At 31.3% G+C, this 17,921-nt stretch overlaps 1 protein-coding gene across 2 annotated transcripts in view; it reads right to left on the bottom strand.

Moving 5' to 3' along the window:
- LOC120425210 (adenylate cyclase type 6) overlaps positions 1-17,921 on the bottom strand; it is a 283,171-nt gene that overhangs the window by 89,449 nt on the left and 175,801 nt on the right. For both annotated transcript variants that reach the window (XM_052711139.1, XM_052711138.1), the window contains one exon: positions 2,505-2,697. In XM_052711139.1, the coding sequence (XP_052567099.1) occupies positions 2,505-2,697 (193 nt within the window). The remainder of the gene's footprint in view (positions 1-2,504; positions 2,698-17,921) is intronic.

Genomic DNA, 17,921 nt, shown 5'->3' with positions numbered 1-17,921 from the left:
AAATCCCGATCATTTGACACCCATATTGTTATACACTGACATTTTGAGTATTTATTTAAAAAATACGTGGTTTTGTGAAAATTTTAAGTATTTTCAAAAAAATTGTGTTACAACTTTCGAAATGTATGGAAAAATCCTGATCATTTGATACATATATTGTAAAAAACTGAAATTTTGATTTTTTTTGAAAATACGTGTTTTGTGAAAATTTTGAGTACTTTCAAAAATGTGTGTTTTAACCTTCGAAATGTATGAAAAAAAAACAGATCATTTGATACCCATATTGTTAAAAACCGAAATTTTTATAAATATATAAATACTTTTTCGAAAATACGTAGTTTTGTGAAAATTTTTAGCATTTTTAAAAAAATGTGTTATAACTTTCGAAAGAAGTTACACATTTTTTTCAAAATACTCAAAATTTTCACAAAGCCTCGTATTTTTTAAAAGAATACTCAAAATGTCAGTGTATTAAAATATGGGTGTCAAAAATGTGCATACACTTAAAAAAAATGTGCAGCGTCCAAACTTTTTGTCACTAAGATTTCAAAAAATAAGTTCTTTAAAATTTTGTCGATTTTGTTGTATGTTTTAGAAGACTGCAAATAACATTTTTGCAAAATCTAAAGTTCAGGAAAAATATTTATAATATTTTTAAACAATGTGATTTTTTGAGATTTTTTTTTTTGAAATTTGTCAATCATAATTTCTTAAATCATTTTTAGATGCATGGATTTTGCAAGAATCAACCTTTTAAGGTGAAATGTTTTCTGTTTTTTTTTATTTTTAATTTAAAACTCATGATGCAGGAAAAGCACACCAGCAATAAAAATTATCTAAACGCTGACACAATTTTTTCTTTGAAATCTGTTTTTCTTTGATATTATTGAGTGGACTGCAAATTAGGAATTGAAAATGACTTTACTCAATTTATTATAAAGTGCTTTGTTTTCAATTTATAGGCATTTTTAGGTGATTTTTTCCAAAAACGATATTTTTTTCAATTTAAAAAAAACTTTAATAAGGAAAAACATTTGTGCAAAAAACATTTTCGAAAAGCCGTTTTTTATTATTTATCCTTTTTTGAGTCTCTCTTCTCAAAGTTAAAATTTTGTAAAAAAAAGTTTGTTTGTAACATCTTTTAGCCTTAATTTTCCTTAATTAAAATTTATAATGATAAAAATGAAAATTTTAACCCTCTACTGCCCAAATTTTTTTTTCGAAAATATTTATTTTTCCCGTGTTCAGGAGGTCATTTTGAGCAACTTTTGTTCTACGAAAAACTTTACTTCTCTTGTTTTATGTTTTTCTTGTTTTATTTTTAGTATTTAAGTTTGCATTTATCTTGTTTAGTTCATGTTTGTTTTTGGTAGTATTTGGCCTATTCTACCACCTTATATAATAACATTTTGCCTATCTAATTTTTTCACGTTTTTCAGTCACTTTTTTAATTTTTTGCATGTTATTCACATTTTCTGCTATAGAATGGCACCATCATCATTTAAATTGCAAAAAAATTAAAAAACACTATTTTTTTTAATTTGATCAAACTTTTTCAAGGTTTCGGAAATTCTTGAGTAAAAAAGAAAATTATTGTCTATTTAGTACTTAGGCCGTTGCAAATATTTTTCAAAGTTTATGTGCCCCCCCCCCCCTTCCCCCCTTCATAAATGGTCCGATAAATCAGGGGACAAAAAAATATTTTTTTCAGAAATCTTCAAAATTTTAATGAAAATGGGAGTCAAATCAACTTAAAACAATCTAAAACGCATTTTTCTGCATTGATAATCATATTTAAAATGTTTGGGCTGGATTAAAAGTATTTTGAATTTTTATAAAATTCCAATGTACAGCACCGCAAAAAAAAATTTTTTGCAAAAAAATAAATTTTCGTCATTACTTAGGTATTTTGGAAAACAATGATGGCAAAACAACTGAGCAGGTGTAAAATGCATTTTGAAACACTTTGTTTATTCAAATGTTGAAACCATGGCTCGTAAATTCAATTTTTAAACCTTTTTATTTTTTTTGCCCCCCCTCCCCCTTTTGGCCAGAGTCGAGGGACATAGACTTCAAAAAATATTTGCAACGGCCTTACACTGAATCAAAATTCGATAATCCGAAGTCTTCGGAAAAAAAAAATCAAATTTGGATAATTGAATCAAATCTTGTTTTGGGGCATTAAGCTTGAAAATAACCTTAAATTATTCTAAAGTGATCTTGAAATGTGTAATGCAAGATAGAGATGATTATGGTGGTGATGAAATATTGAAAAAGACATTTGATTATATAATGTGAAAGAATGTTAAGAAATAAAATAAATAAATTAATTAAAAAAAATCATTCTGCTTTATTTGCGCACCAAGTGCAAAACTCCCACATGCACTCGTCCTTGCCCGTGGCACTTGGTAAACTTGGTACGCCATCCCATCAGCATAGAAAAAAAAAGTAGGACACGGAAAATCCAGAGAAAACACACTCAACCCCCGCAAAAGGAAACTCACCGGAAGCGTCCCGGCCGTCCCCGCCAACGCCGCCGTCATATCCGTGACAGCCCTCGAGTGACTGCTGCAGGATGAAGGTAAACACCAGATGTATTAGCGCCAGGATGAAGATTAATCCCAGCAGCAGCCAGACGATGTGCACCGTGTTGCTCTGGTTCATCCGGAGAAAGTACCGCTGGTACAGCATCTCGACCTGAGGGGAGAGGGGGGGAACACCGAACAAATGGGAAAATAAACTAGCTATAATTAGCAATTTACTCACATGAAATATGGTAATTTAGCAAACACCCACACACAGACACAGAGGGAGGGAAATGGGAAGTACAAGCATTAAACAACTGTCAGGACTGGCGAGTTGTTGATCTGAGTTTCTCGGAAGCATCAGAGAATAAGCCCCAAAAATTAAAATTGCAAAGTTTCGCTTAAAAATTCGTCGTCTTTGAAAGTTGTTGACAAAGATAATGCAAAACTGATATAAAATTCTGATTTCTAATTTCATAATTTATAAGGCAGTCCATTAAAATACCATCACTGGACTTACGACACCAGAAAAAAACGTAATAGTAGTTTATGTAACAAGTTGCAAAAAGCGGATTTTTTCAGCACGAGTCGTACATTTATCCAACGAGGTTCACCGAGTTGGATAAATACGACGAGTGCTGAAAAAATCAAGTTTTGCAACGAGTTCCATACAACATTTTTTGCAATTCCGAAAAATACCCATTGAGTGAAATTTTAAGTCAAATTTTCATGTATATTGTCAATAAATCGTTTAAATCAAAAAAAATGTTGAAAAGTGTTACTTTTCGAAACAAGTGCTGAAAAGTTCAACTTTTCAGCACCCATTTCAGTGCTGAAAAGTAGAACTTTTCAGCATTTATTTTGAAAAGTGTTGCTATTCGATTCTGTTATTTTTGGTACAGAAAAGTAGGCTATTTCGTCGTTCAAGAATGACAGGAAAAGTCGGTAGTTTCACGACGGAATTGCAAAAATTTAATTATAAACCACTTGCACCCTCGTAAGGGATGGGATCACAAATAACAACAACAAAAAAACGTAACAAAGCAAGCCAAAAGCTACCTTTGCAACACCCAGAAAAACAGTGGAAAACCCCGTCAAGAAAATCCTTTATTTGCAAAGGTATTATTTTAATTCGTTTTTCCTTAAGCCAAAGGTTGCGGGAAATGTGAGGATTTTTTGTGGGATTTTTTTTTTTGTTGGTCTTCCATCTGCGTTATGCGTTCTACTCAGAGAAGTGTGCATAATTAATTCCATTATAAAAAAACCATGTGTAAAGTTTTTTACCCTTGGTTGATTTAATTAGGCGTTTGGTTAGAATTAAAATAGAAATAACTTTGCTAATTTTGCTCTGCATTCGTTGTGAAGAAACACCACGAAATCACTCTTTCACGAATTTTGTAAACAAAAAAAAATATTCAATGATAAATTTCATCAATCATATTTTAATAAAGCATGATTAAAAGATTACACTTTACTTTTGCCATTTTGTTTTGAAAATTCTTAGTTTTCCTGTCATTCTTTTTTTAACATTTTAGTTCTTAGATCGAATAAAAAACAAACATTTCAACACTGTTTTGGTTTTTCAGATGACCAAACACTCTGATGCCAAATTTTAGCAGATAAACATAAGTTCAAAAGAATCCTATTCAAAAGTTTGTTTTTAAATTTCAAAAAATATTGTATTCAATTTTTTTAGCACTCGTCGTTTTTTTCTCAAATCAACAGCTTCGTTCAATAAATTTGACATTTATGTTGAATAATCATCATTTTGTTACTTGTTCTTTTTTTAATGCTCCGTTTTCATTTTATAGTCGTCTGAAGATACATTATACATCGCCAAAAATTATTTTTTTATAATCATTTATGAAAAAAAATAAAACTGAGAAATTAACTAACAATCTACTAGGACTTTGAAAATCAAAATAATTTGATTAGATTCAATCTTGCAGAGAACTGTACTAGTAAAAGTTTTCTAAATATTCTTTATTTTATTATCTTGGAGTCTGTTGATTTCCATTCTAACTGTCGGTCTGATATTCAACATTTTAAAATAAAACTTTTTGGAGTTTTCTGATCTTTCTATTAAAAATATTTTTCAATTATAAAAAAAAAAACATTCACATTTCAAGATTGTGTAGAATTTTTGCATATATATGATAAAAATGGCGACTATTTCCAAAATTTCTGAACTAAATTTTCTTATTACACGATTGGTTACTACGGATTTTGAAGTGATTCCAATTCATTAAAACCAGACACTCATAATTACATTTGACGAAATTTATTTAAATATTTTTTGATTTATAGATTTTAGATTTTTAGATTTTTAGATTTTTAGATTTTTAGATTTTTAGATTTTTAGATTTTTAGATTTTTAGATTTTTAGATTTTTAGATTTTTAGATTTTTAGATTTTTAAATTTTTAGATTTTCAGATTTTTAGATTTTTAGATTTTTAGATTTTTAGATTTTTAGATTTTTAGATTTTTAGATTTTTAGATTTTTAGATTTTTAGATTTTTAGATTTTTAGATTTTTAGATTTTTAGATTTTTAGATTTTTAGATTTTTAGATTTTTAGATTTTAGATTTTTAGATTTTTAGATTTTTAGATTTTTAGATTTTTAGATTTTTAGATTTTTAGATTTTTAGATTTTTAGATTTTTAGATTTTTAGATTTTTAGATTTTTAGATTTTTAGATTTTTAGATTTTTAGATTTTTAAATTTTTAGATTTATAGATTTTTAAATTTTTAGATTTTTATATTTTTAGATTTTTGGATTTTTAGATTTTCAGATTTTTAGAATTTTTAGAATTTTTCGAAAAAAATATTCAGTATTCTTAAAAGAATCAAAGCTGACCTTAAAATATTGATTCATTTAAAAAAACGTTACTTAATCCACCTTTAGGTGGTTGGTGCCTTCCTCACATTCATAAAGTGAATACACTACACAGCCTCAAAAAAGTATATAAATAACACTTATTTTTATTAATATCTGAGATCCAGCCTAAAAAAAAGTGTATTAAAAACACTAAAGTACTTATAACTTTTGATAGGGTTTTCCGATCTTCAATCTTTTGTGCTTGTTGGAAAGGTCTTTTGGTTACCTATCCAACGATGGGTCGCATGATAGATCCGGACACCTTTTTCATCAAGATATTTGAGATCCGGCCAAAAAAAGTATATGAATAACACTTAAGTGCTCATAACTTTTGATGGGGTTGTCAGATTTTCAATCTTTTGAACGCGTTGGAAAGGTCTTTCAAATACCTTTTTAACAATATATATCATGACGGGTTTTCTTACAAAAACCACCCTTTTTAAAATTTTCCGAAGTTTAGCTAAATTCGTTTTTTTAGCATAACTTTTGAAGTACTTTTCTAAACTTTGTAATATTAACTAGGGTCTTGAAGGACCCCAAGACGGATCGAATGAGACCAAAACGGTCCAAATCGGTCCAACCAGTCCGGAGATAATCGTGTGCATATTTTTCGGTGCACGGACTCACATACAGACACACGCACAGACATTTGCTCAGAATTTGATTCTGAGTCGATAGGTATACGTGAAGGTATATCTAGGAGGTGTATTTAAGAAGTTCATTTTTGGAGTGATTTTATAGCCTGCCTCAGTGAGGTGAGGAAGGCAAAACTGAATCTATTGCCATCACCTTTGACCCTGACCGGAATGTCATCCCCGCGAACGTCTAACCTAGGGAGCGCGCATTCACTTCACTTCGTAATTTGCATAATTAATCAACAATCTCCTCCGGGCTGCTTAGATACTTCATAATCACCAGCAGCGCTTTCATCTTCAAAGAACGGCACCACTCAGTTCAGGACCGTGTCAATGCTTTTTTTTATCAAAGGTTGATGGACGTTGCAAATTAAAATTCAATATGAATTGGAAATTGCCACTTGAAGTTAGTCGCGATTTAGCTGGTAGGTATTTTCGGTAAAGGGAAAAAATACCTTGTAGAGGGGATAAACTAGGGTCATCTAAATGAATGTGATTTAAACGTTCAATACTGTGTAATATCAGCAATCTACGCTAATGGATAGTGAATGGACTTACTTGAGCAAATCGGTTCAGAACTTGTACAAGCATAGCAACTTAACCAAAGTCTTCTTAAACTTAGGTTGGAATCAAACTATCTTACTCTCGTAAGACTAATAATACAAAATGGTTCCAACCTTGTCTACAACTCTTTGCCCACCTCTCCAGAATCCCGGCGAACACGTCCAACCACCATTCTTCATTATCACCGGGTTCGGTTGGCTTCCTGGCCTACTAGACTACTACGGCTGGCTTGGACCTGCCTTCTTGTACAATGCCTCCGACTGCGTGCTCGGAAAGTGAAATGGCCTACTAGGAGTTTGTCCCGATTAGCTCGCTAACAACGGCAACGGCCACCGGGAGTGAATGTTGTACAAGGTGTTAACAGTGCCATCCGTTGCATCTTTGATGAGGCGCGACGACGACCAGCAAGGAGGATCGTCGAATCAATACGTAATGAGGCGTTTCGGCGTTCCGCGGCAATCAGAGGATAATGGCCTCTGCGCATTGGATTTGGTACGTCGTAGCGAGACTTGAATGTTAAACGATTTGAGAAGATGGGAGTGATTTTATCTGGAGATGTTTGATTTTCATACAAAAATGTAGTGAGCCCATCGATGATCAGTTTGGGCAGCTTTTGATCTACAGATAATTTCACTCTTTGGTCAATTTGTAAATTTATTATCATTTAAATTGTTTAGCTTCCATTTAATTCTGATATTTTAAGACATTATTTATTACCTTAAATTATTCATCTTGAATGGTTTCCTAAATTTAAGATGGCCCTTTTGAGCCATGATGAAGATAGCGTTTCTTATTAGAAACTCGTCAAATCTACTCGAGCTCTCGAGCACTACTAATTTAGAATGAATTTACTCACTCTAATGAACTCGGACTAGATAAAGCTAACTTGCAGCATCAGTGGTAGTCCTTCTTGCATATGATTCATAGATAAACAAACTTAACAGTCTGGTATCTAAACAAATCAAAACACAAAATAAAAGAAAATTTAGATGTTATCTGCTTAAAATAGAAATAACTAAGTAAACTTTATTCTCTTTTTTTATATTTGCCTATAAATGTCTTGTCCATACCAAACTCAAATGAAATAGATGTGGTACCAGATAGTACGATCTGTGTACTGTTTGTACCGGAACCAGAACCAAAACCATCACAGCAGCTAGGCATTGTGACAGATGCCAAAACTTTCCAAACAAACACAAACACAAACCATACACACACAAACCTACATTTATTTAATAATTGGAACGAAATGCCGTCGCATACGATTCCCTTTCTCTGACAAACATCAGTCATTCATGTCGTTTCACGGAAGGGAAAGATTCCATTCTCCAGAAGACGTCTCTCTCTCTTTTCGTCTAACGCAAGCGAACCTACCGTCATCATACAGCAAACAGATGTTCTGATTTTTCCATTGAATTTTGTTTGTATGATGCGTACGTGTTGTTTCCCTGGCGAAAGTAGGTAACGTTGGGGCAACGAATGAACGTTAATATCCATGTTTTGTATCTTTCTGCATAAGAAAAGGGACGAGCAGATTGCTAAGTGAGTGAGACCAATTTCAAACGAATATATTTAAAAAAAAATCGAACTTGGAAGTTAAAACAAATCGAATGTTATCTAAATGGACAAAAATGTATCATTTATTATATTTTTTCACAATTTCTCAAGAAGGAAAATTCTTTGAGGATTCCAATCCTATGAAAAAAATATTTCGAAAATTATTGAATCAAGACTTACACTTCAAACGGGTCAAACATTCAATATTACGCCTATATGAAATGTTAGTCTCGATTTAAAAAATTTCACAAATGTTTCATTTTTTAACATTGAAAATTAGACCATTAGTTGCTGTGATATTGGCATTTGAAAATTTGGAGATGTTTAAGACTTAAAAACTTAAAATTTCTAGGTTTTTTTTATCGCTGTCACTGTTTATTTAGCAACCAAAGGTCCAATCTTCAATGTCTCTTCTACAATTTTATTGGAAATTTTCTAAACATTTCGAAAACATATTTTCAGGAATGGACAATCATGTACACTACATTAAATAATCGTTAAAATCATTAATATGCTGCTAATAAAAAAACTGATTAAACCTCCAAAAAGCCGTCTGAAATATTTTCTTAAAAGTTAATGTCGTTAAACGTTAAAAAAGAAAGAAAAATAGAAATGCTTCCAAATTTCCTAAAAATTAAAGTAAAATTAGCTAAAGTTAATTCAAAATTTATTTGGACTAATTTTAAAAATTTGAAATAGAATTGTACTTCATTATCTTTGAACTTTCGGGGACACATTTTCTTTAGCATTGAAACTTTTAAAAAATCTTTTAAAATATTTAAAGCTTAACATACATTTAAAAAAACTAAATAGTAGTGTATGCAAAAAGTTGCAAAAAGAAGATTTTTTCAGCACGAGTTTTACATTTATCCAACGAGGTTTACCGAGTAAATTCATCGTTCAAAGCAAAAAAATATTGAAAAATGTTACTTTTCGATACTAGTGTTGAAAAGTTCAACCTTCCAGCACCCATTTCAGTGCTGAAAAGTAGAACTTTTCAGCACTGTTATTGAAAGGTATTAATTTTCCATTCTGTTATTTTTGGTAGGGAAAAGTAGGCCGTTTCGTTTTTCCAGGAGGACAGGAAAAGTTGACAGTTTCACAGTGGAATTGCAAAATAGTAGTTTATGCAACAAGTTGCAAAAAAAGGATTTTTTCAGCACGAGTCGTACATTTATCCAACGAGGTTCACTTCCATTGAGTGAAATTTTGAGTCAAATTTTCATGTATTTTGTCAATAAATCGTTTGAATCAAAAAAATGTTGAAAAGTGTTACTTTTCGAAACAAGTGCTGAAAAGTTCAACTTTTCAGCACCCATTTCAGTGCTGAACAGAAGAACTGTTCAGCACTTATTTTGAATAGTGTTTCTATTCGATTCTGTTATTTTCGGTACAGAAAAGTAGGCTATTTCGTCGTTCAAGAATGACAGGAAAAGTAAGTAGTTTCATGACGGAATTGCAAAAAAATAGTTTTTATAATTGATCTATGAACTTAGAAAACATTTTTTATCGTTAGAGTCTTCAATTGGGTAATATTAGAGTCGTTAGAGTCAAAATTTTGATTCGCCTTTTTTCATTTGTTCAATTAAAGATTTTTTTTTTCATTTTGATGAAATATTGTCTGTAACTTCCTTATGTAAAGTACACGAAAAAAAATCTGATTTTTAATTGGATTTTATCACTAAAAGTTAAATTTACAAAATATCTTGTACCAAAGCTATGAATTAATTAAAAAAAATGTGAAAATCGTCAAACCAAATTTTTGAAATCATTCATAGATGCAAAACAAAATTAGGAATCGAAAAAGCAGATTTCTTTGATTTCACCATTTTCAAGTAAGGCCATTGCAAATATTTTTCAAAGTTTATGTCACCACCCCCCTCCCCCCCTTCAGAATCGTTTCAAAAAATCAGGGGGTAAAAAAAATATTTTTTCAATAAACTTCAAAATTTTAAAGGAAATTGAAGTCTAGCCAACTGAAAACAATAAGTAATGCATTTTCCTGCGTTTAAAATCATATTCAGCATGTCTGGAATCGATGGAAAATATTTTTTTTTTTTTGGATTTCCAATGTACAGCACCGCAAAAAGTTTTTTTTCGGCGAAAAAAAAATCTTTTCAGCACTTGAATATTTTGAAAGCTAATGATTGCAAAACAACTGGGCAGGTGTAAAATGCACTTTAAAACACTGTTTTCATTCAGATGTTGAGGCTTTGGCTTGTATTTTAAATTTTTTTAACAGACCTCATCGATATATACAACTTTTTTCAAGACACCAAATCGATTCGAAAAAAAAGAGTTACCCAATTTGTTTGTTTGAGGAATTAAAGACAAACATAATAAAGCATATCTGAAGGCAAAAAAATTAATGAAGAAAAACAGAATAACAAAACACAAAAATATAACAACACCTCAACACGAGAAAACTTATGTTTTTCCAAAGTAAGTGTTACGAACTAACCTTCTAGTCAAAGGGCTCCAGCAATGCCTCAGATTGGCAAATAATTAATAATATTTTGATTTAAGCTGATAATTTGGACTATCTAGTTATTAATGGTAATTAGAGTAATTAAAAGTTATTAATGGGTAATTAAAGTAATTATTGAGTAATTAAAATTAATTAATAATTTGAAAATTGTACTAGTTAAACGAATCTTTTGTTTTTTTGTTAATAATTTATTTGGACTACTCTTTTTTATGTTGAGATATAAGTTTAATAATAAATAAACTGACATTAAAAACAGTACACACTTTTCAATAAAATATTCAATTGCATTATTCCAATAACTAAATACCAAATAAAAATAAATTTAAATGATTAAATCTTTAAAAGGAATTAATCAGAATTTAAAAGAGAAAAACTCTGAAAACTTAGTAATAGAAGTTCGATCAGCTGAAATTAATTCAAAATTCATCTTTTATATTGTTTTCATGTATAAAAAAAGGAAGGCCATGCCCCGGGGGCGTAGTGCCAATAGTTTCGTTTTTTTTTTTTATGTATAAAAAAAAATTTAACTCATTAAAAAATTACAAACGATATTCACTTAACCCTCTACACCCTAACCACGCCTTTAGACGGGCTTCGATCTAAAAAATCGCCAAAAATCAATTTTCCAACCGATTTTTGATCTTTAAAAAGCATTGGAAAGAAGAACTTTTATAATTTTAGAAAATTTCAGGGTTGCAAGTTTAACTTGTTTTATGTGACTTTGCCAATGTTTTTGAAAATGTTATTTTTTATGGGTCAGCTTTGGCTGTGTTTTTTACTAACATTTCCTATATTTTCAGTAAAAAGAAGTATGCAGTAATTTTTGTAGTGTAAAAACATGCAAAAAAATGAAACGTGAAAAAAATAGATAGGCAAAATGTAATTATATTATGTGGTAGAATAGGCCAAATACTACCAAAAACAAACATAAACTAAACAAGATAAATGCAAATTAAAATACTGAAAATAAAACAAGAAAAACGTAAAACAAGAGAAGTAAAGTTTTTCGTTGAACAAAAGATGCTCAAAATGACCTCCTAAATACGGGAAAAATAAATATTTTCGGAAAAAATTGGGCAGTAGAAGGTTAATTATCTTTGATGTTTCGGAAACAACTTTTCAATGCTGAAAATTATTGCAGTTAGAATCGCAAAAATTCAGAAACTGGACTTTTTATCATTAAAAGTTGAATTCACAAAATATCTTATTTTTCAGTGACAATTTTAAGTCACATTCACATGCCGTATAGTTGTAAAACAAAATTAAATTAGCGCAATTGAATCTTCGAACAAAAATAAACACTATCAAGTTCTTCTCTTGATTTCCAATGTTTATTTCATTTGAATTTTAGTGCGTTTCCTGCTATAGAATAAAGTTATAAATTTCGGGTACAATTGACACGATTCCGTGCAAAGAAGCCAGGCGCCTCCAAGGTTTCATTTTGAGAATGAGAAATTCAATGGAGGCTCTTTATTGTTTAGAATGGGGTCTCATAGCTTGGTATTAAAGATTATGAAGTTTAAATAAGTGGTTTTATATTTATACACACAGCAAAAAATCCGATGGTAAAATCGCATGCAAAAGCATGCACATCACCTTCGTCAAAATAAACACTTAATATTACACACTGCATGTACAATTTTTGCAAACAAAAAAAAAAGTCGCAATCGACGGGATTCAAACCCAGCACCATCAGTAAGGACTGGCGCCTCAGCCCACTCGGCCATCAGACCGATAAAAAGCTGTAGGGATAAACAGATATATGAGCTTGACATTTCGGTCAAGTAGGTTTCCCATACTGATGAGCTAGATATTTCAGGGTGTAAAATCACATAAAATTGCATAAATATTGCAATATTTATTATACACCCAGGCCTTTTACACGCAGGTGGATTACTACTTTTTTAGCTGTGCAAACAAACAAGAGTTAAAATACTTTCATTATAATAATTAAAAAGTAACTCCAAAATTTCTAAAGATGCTCTTGCCAAGATCTCCTAAAAAGTTGTGCAACCGTCGTCAACGTTATCTTGTAAGTAAAGTGAAAGGCATTCTTCCCGTGTAAAAGCTTGCGTTCAGCTCAAGCACAGGAACTGCACACGAGACGATATCACTGAGGCTGCTGTACGACAACCATTTAATATCACTGACTTGATTGTTAGGGGTTGAAAGGCAAAAAAAGCAAGAAAGGATTGTTGAATGAACGAAGCTTTCCTCAACAACAGAAGCAAATCTAATCCTATCAAGTGCAAGTCAGGTTTATCCTGACAAAGATTAACTTCTTGAAACCCTTTTTCCCCAGTCTTCGAATCCTGTAGCGATTATCATTTCAATGCAATACAGCACCACCCACATCGAGTAACAACTTGAAATTGTAAAAGCAAGTATCGAACGAGATTAAAGAGGACCTTTTTTTGTTCGTCCCCGCTGGGAACAGTTTGCAGAAATTCGTTTCGTTTCATCTTATATTTTTGCCCGGGCACAAACAAAAAGTGGCACAAACACCTTTGAACTTTGCCGGCCGTTCGATTTTACTGCTAGATTTGAGCGACGACGACGGGGATCAGCCGGGCTCAGCTGGCCTTTTTAATCTTTCGGCTTTCGACCTGTGACGCCGGTCAATGGGGGGAGGGATTTTTTTTGGAAGTGGGTGAAATCCCTGCCAGATTGATGGATTCGTTTAAAGTGATATACTCTCAGAATAGACCTGGTACAGAATCTCCTCGTCCTGAGAAACAACATTTTGATGAAGCATGTTGGTCCTCGGTCTTCATCCTGCAAATCCTTTTTTTTTATTTCCGCTGTTGCAACGTTACGAGTCTTGGAACACTTTGCGTTGATACTGGCATCGGAGAGGCTTCACCAGACTGTGATGGAAATTGCTGCTAGGCCATTCTCCGGGTTTTCCCCAACTATCCTCTCTATTCATTTCCTAGTTTTCTCTTTTTTTTTTTTTGTTGCAAAGGTTGCGCTTTTCTCCTGCACGTTGCAGTAGAGCTAAATAGAGTGCAAGATTTCTGCTTAGTTATGCACGTTCACATTCATCATCATTGCTGGGCGGAAGTCTTCTTCTGTGGAGGGGGAGGAAAACTCAGGCAAATGGAAAATAGTTTGCACCAGCAGGAAGGGGAAAACGGAGGATCGGAAACAGCTGATGAATGTAGCTCTATGAATGGGCACAATGTAACATAAGGTTTCAATAGAGAGCGCTTTAATGAAATGTTGTTTGCCGTTTAATTTGGTTTCCTGAAGGATTTTTTTTTTTCAAGCATTCACGGATGAAAATGAGTTAAGAAAAAATATAAGAGTATTGCTTAATGTGAAATTCATGGAAAAATCTTTTTTTGCAATTCCGTCGTGAAACTACTTACTTTTCCTGTCATTCTCGAACGACGAAACAGCCTACTTTCCTATACCAAAAATAACAGAGTTGAACAGAAACACTATTCAAACAAATGCTGAAAAGTTCTACTTTTCAGCACTGAAATGGATGCTGAAAAGTTGAACTTTTCAACATTGTTTTAATTTATACGGTAGATTGACTATACTCACAATAATTCCATTCAAAGGGTGTTTTTTGGAATTGCAAAAAAGTTGAACTTAAAACCTGAGATTTTATTGTAAGCCTAAAATAGTAGTTTATGCAACAAGTTGCAAAAAGAGGATTTTTTCAGCACGAGTCGTACATTTATCCAACGAGGTTCACCGAGTTGGATAAATACGAAGAGTGCTGAAAAAATCAAGTTTTGCAACAAGTTCCATACAACATTTTTTGCAATTCCGAAAAATACCCATTGAGTGAAATTTTAAGTCAAATTTTCATGTATTTTGTCAATAAATCGTTTAAATCAAAAAAATGTTGAAAAGTGTTACTTTTCGAAACAAGTGCTGAAAAGTTCAACTTTTCAGCACCCATTTCAGTGCTGAAAAGTAGAACTTTTCAGCATTTATTTTGAAAAGTGTTGCTATTCGATTCTGTTATTTTTGGTACAGAAAAGTAGGCCATTTCTTCGTTCAAGAATGACAGGAAAAGTAAGTAATTTCACGACGGAATTGCAAAAATCTATTTAAAAAAATAATGTTCAACCAATTTCAATTCTTTAAAATTAAGATATGAACTACATACGAAGTTGACTTTATAGCTGTCAGTCACCATTGCTAGTACCAACCACTAGTGTCTTCCTTTTTAACTACAAGGACTTCGCTGCCCTGGGCTCCTAAGTGTATGAAAATATGGCACGGAGCGACGGCGCCGAATACCCATACTTACACAAAGAATTTTAGAGCGCCCGCCGTGGGATTCGAACCAGCGACCTCTGGATTGTGAGTCCAGTGCGCGGTCCGATTGATCCACACGGGCGGGACGTGGTTACATACATACATTCATAATCATAATTTTGAAAAGAAATCGGAAAATTTAGGAATAAACCAAATATTGGTAATTTTATACAGTTTTCATTACCAAATTTCTATAAAATTTTAGTTCTTTCAATCTATGAGGAAGGATGAGGAATGATTTCATAATTTTGGAATTTTTATTTTTCAGAATATCTCATAAAACTTAATTGGAATATTGATATTTTTTCTGGCTGATTTTGACAAATTTGCTTTAACTTTATTGACAATTAAAAACTACAAAAATTACAAAAATTACAAAAATTACAAAAATTACAAAAATTACAAAAATTACAAAAATTACAAAAATTACAAAAATTACAAAAATTACAAAAATTACAAAAATCACAAAAATTACAAAAATTACAAAAATTACAAAAATTACAAAAATTACAAAAATTACAAAAATTACAAAAATTACAAAAATTACAAAAATTACAAAAATTACAAAAATTACAAAAATTACAAAAATTACAAAAATTACAAAAATTACAAAAATTACAAAAATTACAAAAATTACAAAAATTACAAAAATTACAAAAATTACAAAAATTACAAAAATTACAAAAATTACAAAAATTACAAAAATTACAAAAATTACAAAAATTACAAAAATTACAAAAATTACAAAAATTACAAAAAATACAAAAATTACAAAAATTACAAAAAAAATCAAAATGGTTAATTCTACGCCAACTTCGATTTGCGTGAATCAAGAATCCGAGCTTCATTTTCCGATACGACCACTTCAATGTTTGAACATTTGAAAAAATGCGTGTTTTTCAATAATTTGCAGCCTAAAATGATTATGGTTCGGAAATTTAGTGTCAAAGGGACTTTTATGTAAAATTGGACGCCCGATTAGATAGTGTCCTCAGAATCCCGAAAAAAACCGTTATTTTCATTGATAAAAATACAGAAATAATTCCAAAAAATCTGCTATTTTTCTTAGACTTTTTCTAAATTTCTTAAACGAACCCGAATTCAATGTGCTTTGCAAAGCATTAACTAATTTCTCAAATTTACAAAAAAAATACAAGATTTTCTTGAAAACACATTTTTTTATGATTTGCAAAGTGAGTTGATAACGATTTAAGCAATGACGACTTAATAGGGTATATGACCCTATTTTGGACCTAGTACCTATTTTGGACCTATTTTTATTAATCGAGGTAGTTCAGGCTTTTAAAGTACGAATTCACTGAATCCAACCAACAGAAAGTGTAAGCAGGATCATTTTGTAGCTTACCTCTTCCAAAAATGTTAACATTTTTGAGTATTTCCGCTTTTTCAGCCACTTTTTCCAATGCCATTTGTATTTCCTACCATTTTCCTAGCACATCGATTAGGTCCAAATATTCCGGCCTCGATGCTTATCGGATTTGGCTCGCGATGATTGATGATTTTTTCTGTTTTGCACTGACACCAAGTAATTTCGTCCGGTTTCCGAGCAATGTAACTGTTGTCTATTTAATTCTTTTATGTTTTTCGTCACTAAACCATTGAAATACTTATTCTATTATCGAAAAAAAACTCAAATAAAAATATTTTTTCAAATCAGCCGCGTTGGATCAGTTTTTGGAGCTACTTTGCCGTCGCTTCAAGGCTATCACCAACACATGTATAACAATGTGTTGCCAGTTTTGTTTATCAATTTATTTCATAATTTCATTGACATTAATTGAAATTTTTTAATTTAATATTTTGAATTGCATTCCTTTACTGTAATTATTTGAAAGAAATCTAAGCTTTAAAAAGCAGATAATTAACAGAAACATTGAAAATATGTTTTTTAAACGATAAAAATGCAAATTTATGATAGAGATTTAGATGATTGTTAGGACCGATTGCAAAGTATCCCAAAATTTAAACTGATGTTGATTTATGTTTGTCTTAACATCATTATCACCAATTTAGCTGCATATATTTTTAAATTTTGCTTCAAAAAATGCAAGCTGGCTACCCAGTTGGAATTGAAGGGGAAACGATTGAAAAACCTAAAGGGTCTAGTTCATTAAATTGTCAGCTGTCACCATGACAGGAGATGTCAACTTTGCTTACGAGTGGTTTTTGAAAAAGTCGTATGAATTAAATTTAAAAAATCTTGAGTTCGTTTAAAAAGGATCCTAAGCGCTAGTGGTAAACAAATCAATTTTTCGATCAGTTCTCGATCAATTTGCGAATTATAAATAAAAAATGCTTTGAATTGTCATCTTGTAAATGCTCTTTACTGGAAAACAAACAAAATTTGGTGTCGGAGATCGTGATGGCTGTTACGACGTATTGCAAACTAATCAGAGAAATATACATATGGAAAATATATTTTTTGTAAGTTTTGACTGATTTTTGCATATCTATCATTATATAATTTTTAAAAATACAGATATAACGTATTTTTTCACAATTGGCAGCGCTGGCTTATAAAAAAATACACTTTTAGATTTTACCGTGTCAATCATGTTAGAAACACAATTGAACCAGCTAGAAAAATAAAAATCTTCGAAAACAAATTAGCATAAGAGGTTAATACGATGTTAACTTTATGAATTTTATGGTTTGAGACATATCTGATTACCGTAAACCGGGGTGACTTTGATAGGATTTCAATTTATTTTTGGAATATTTCCCAACTGGAAAGGTTTTTCTCAAGATTATAATTTTTAAAACATGTACTGGGGTAGGCCACACAAAGTTCATGCACTATTTCTGGAAAAAGTTATTTTTCTATAATGCTCAGAAAAATAGTTACGTTAAAAATTCTCATTTTAAATTCCGGGGTGACTTTGATAGTCATAGTTTTTCTTGTTAAAATCAGATTATAGGTGTTCAAACTTCATTTTTACGTTAAATGAACCATCACTATGGTTGATGATATAGT

The sequence above is a fragment of the Culex pipiens genome, chromosome 3 (genome assembly GCF_016801865.2).
Source record: "Culex pipiens pallens isolate TS chromosome 3, TS_CPP_V2, whole genome shotgun sequence".
In the NCBI taxonomy this organism is placed as follows: Eukaryota; Metazoa; Arthropoda; class Insecta; order Diptera; family Culicidae; genus Culex; species Culex pipiens.
The sequence above is the reverse complement of the archived record's forward strand: the minus strand, read 5'-3'. Positions and strand labels throughout refer to the sequence as shown.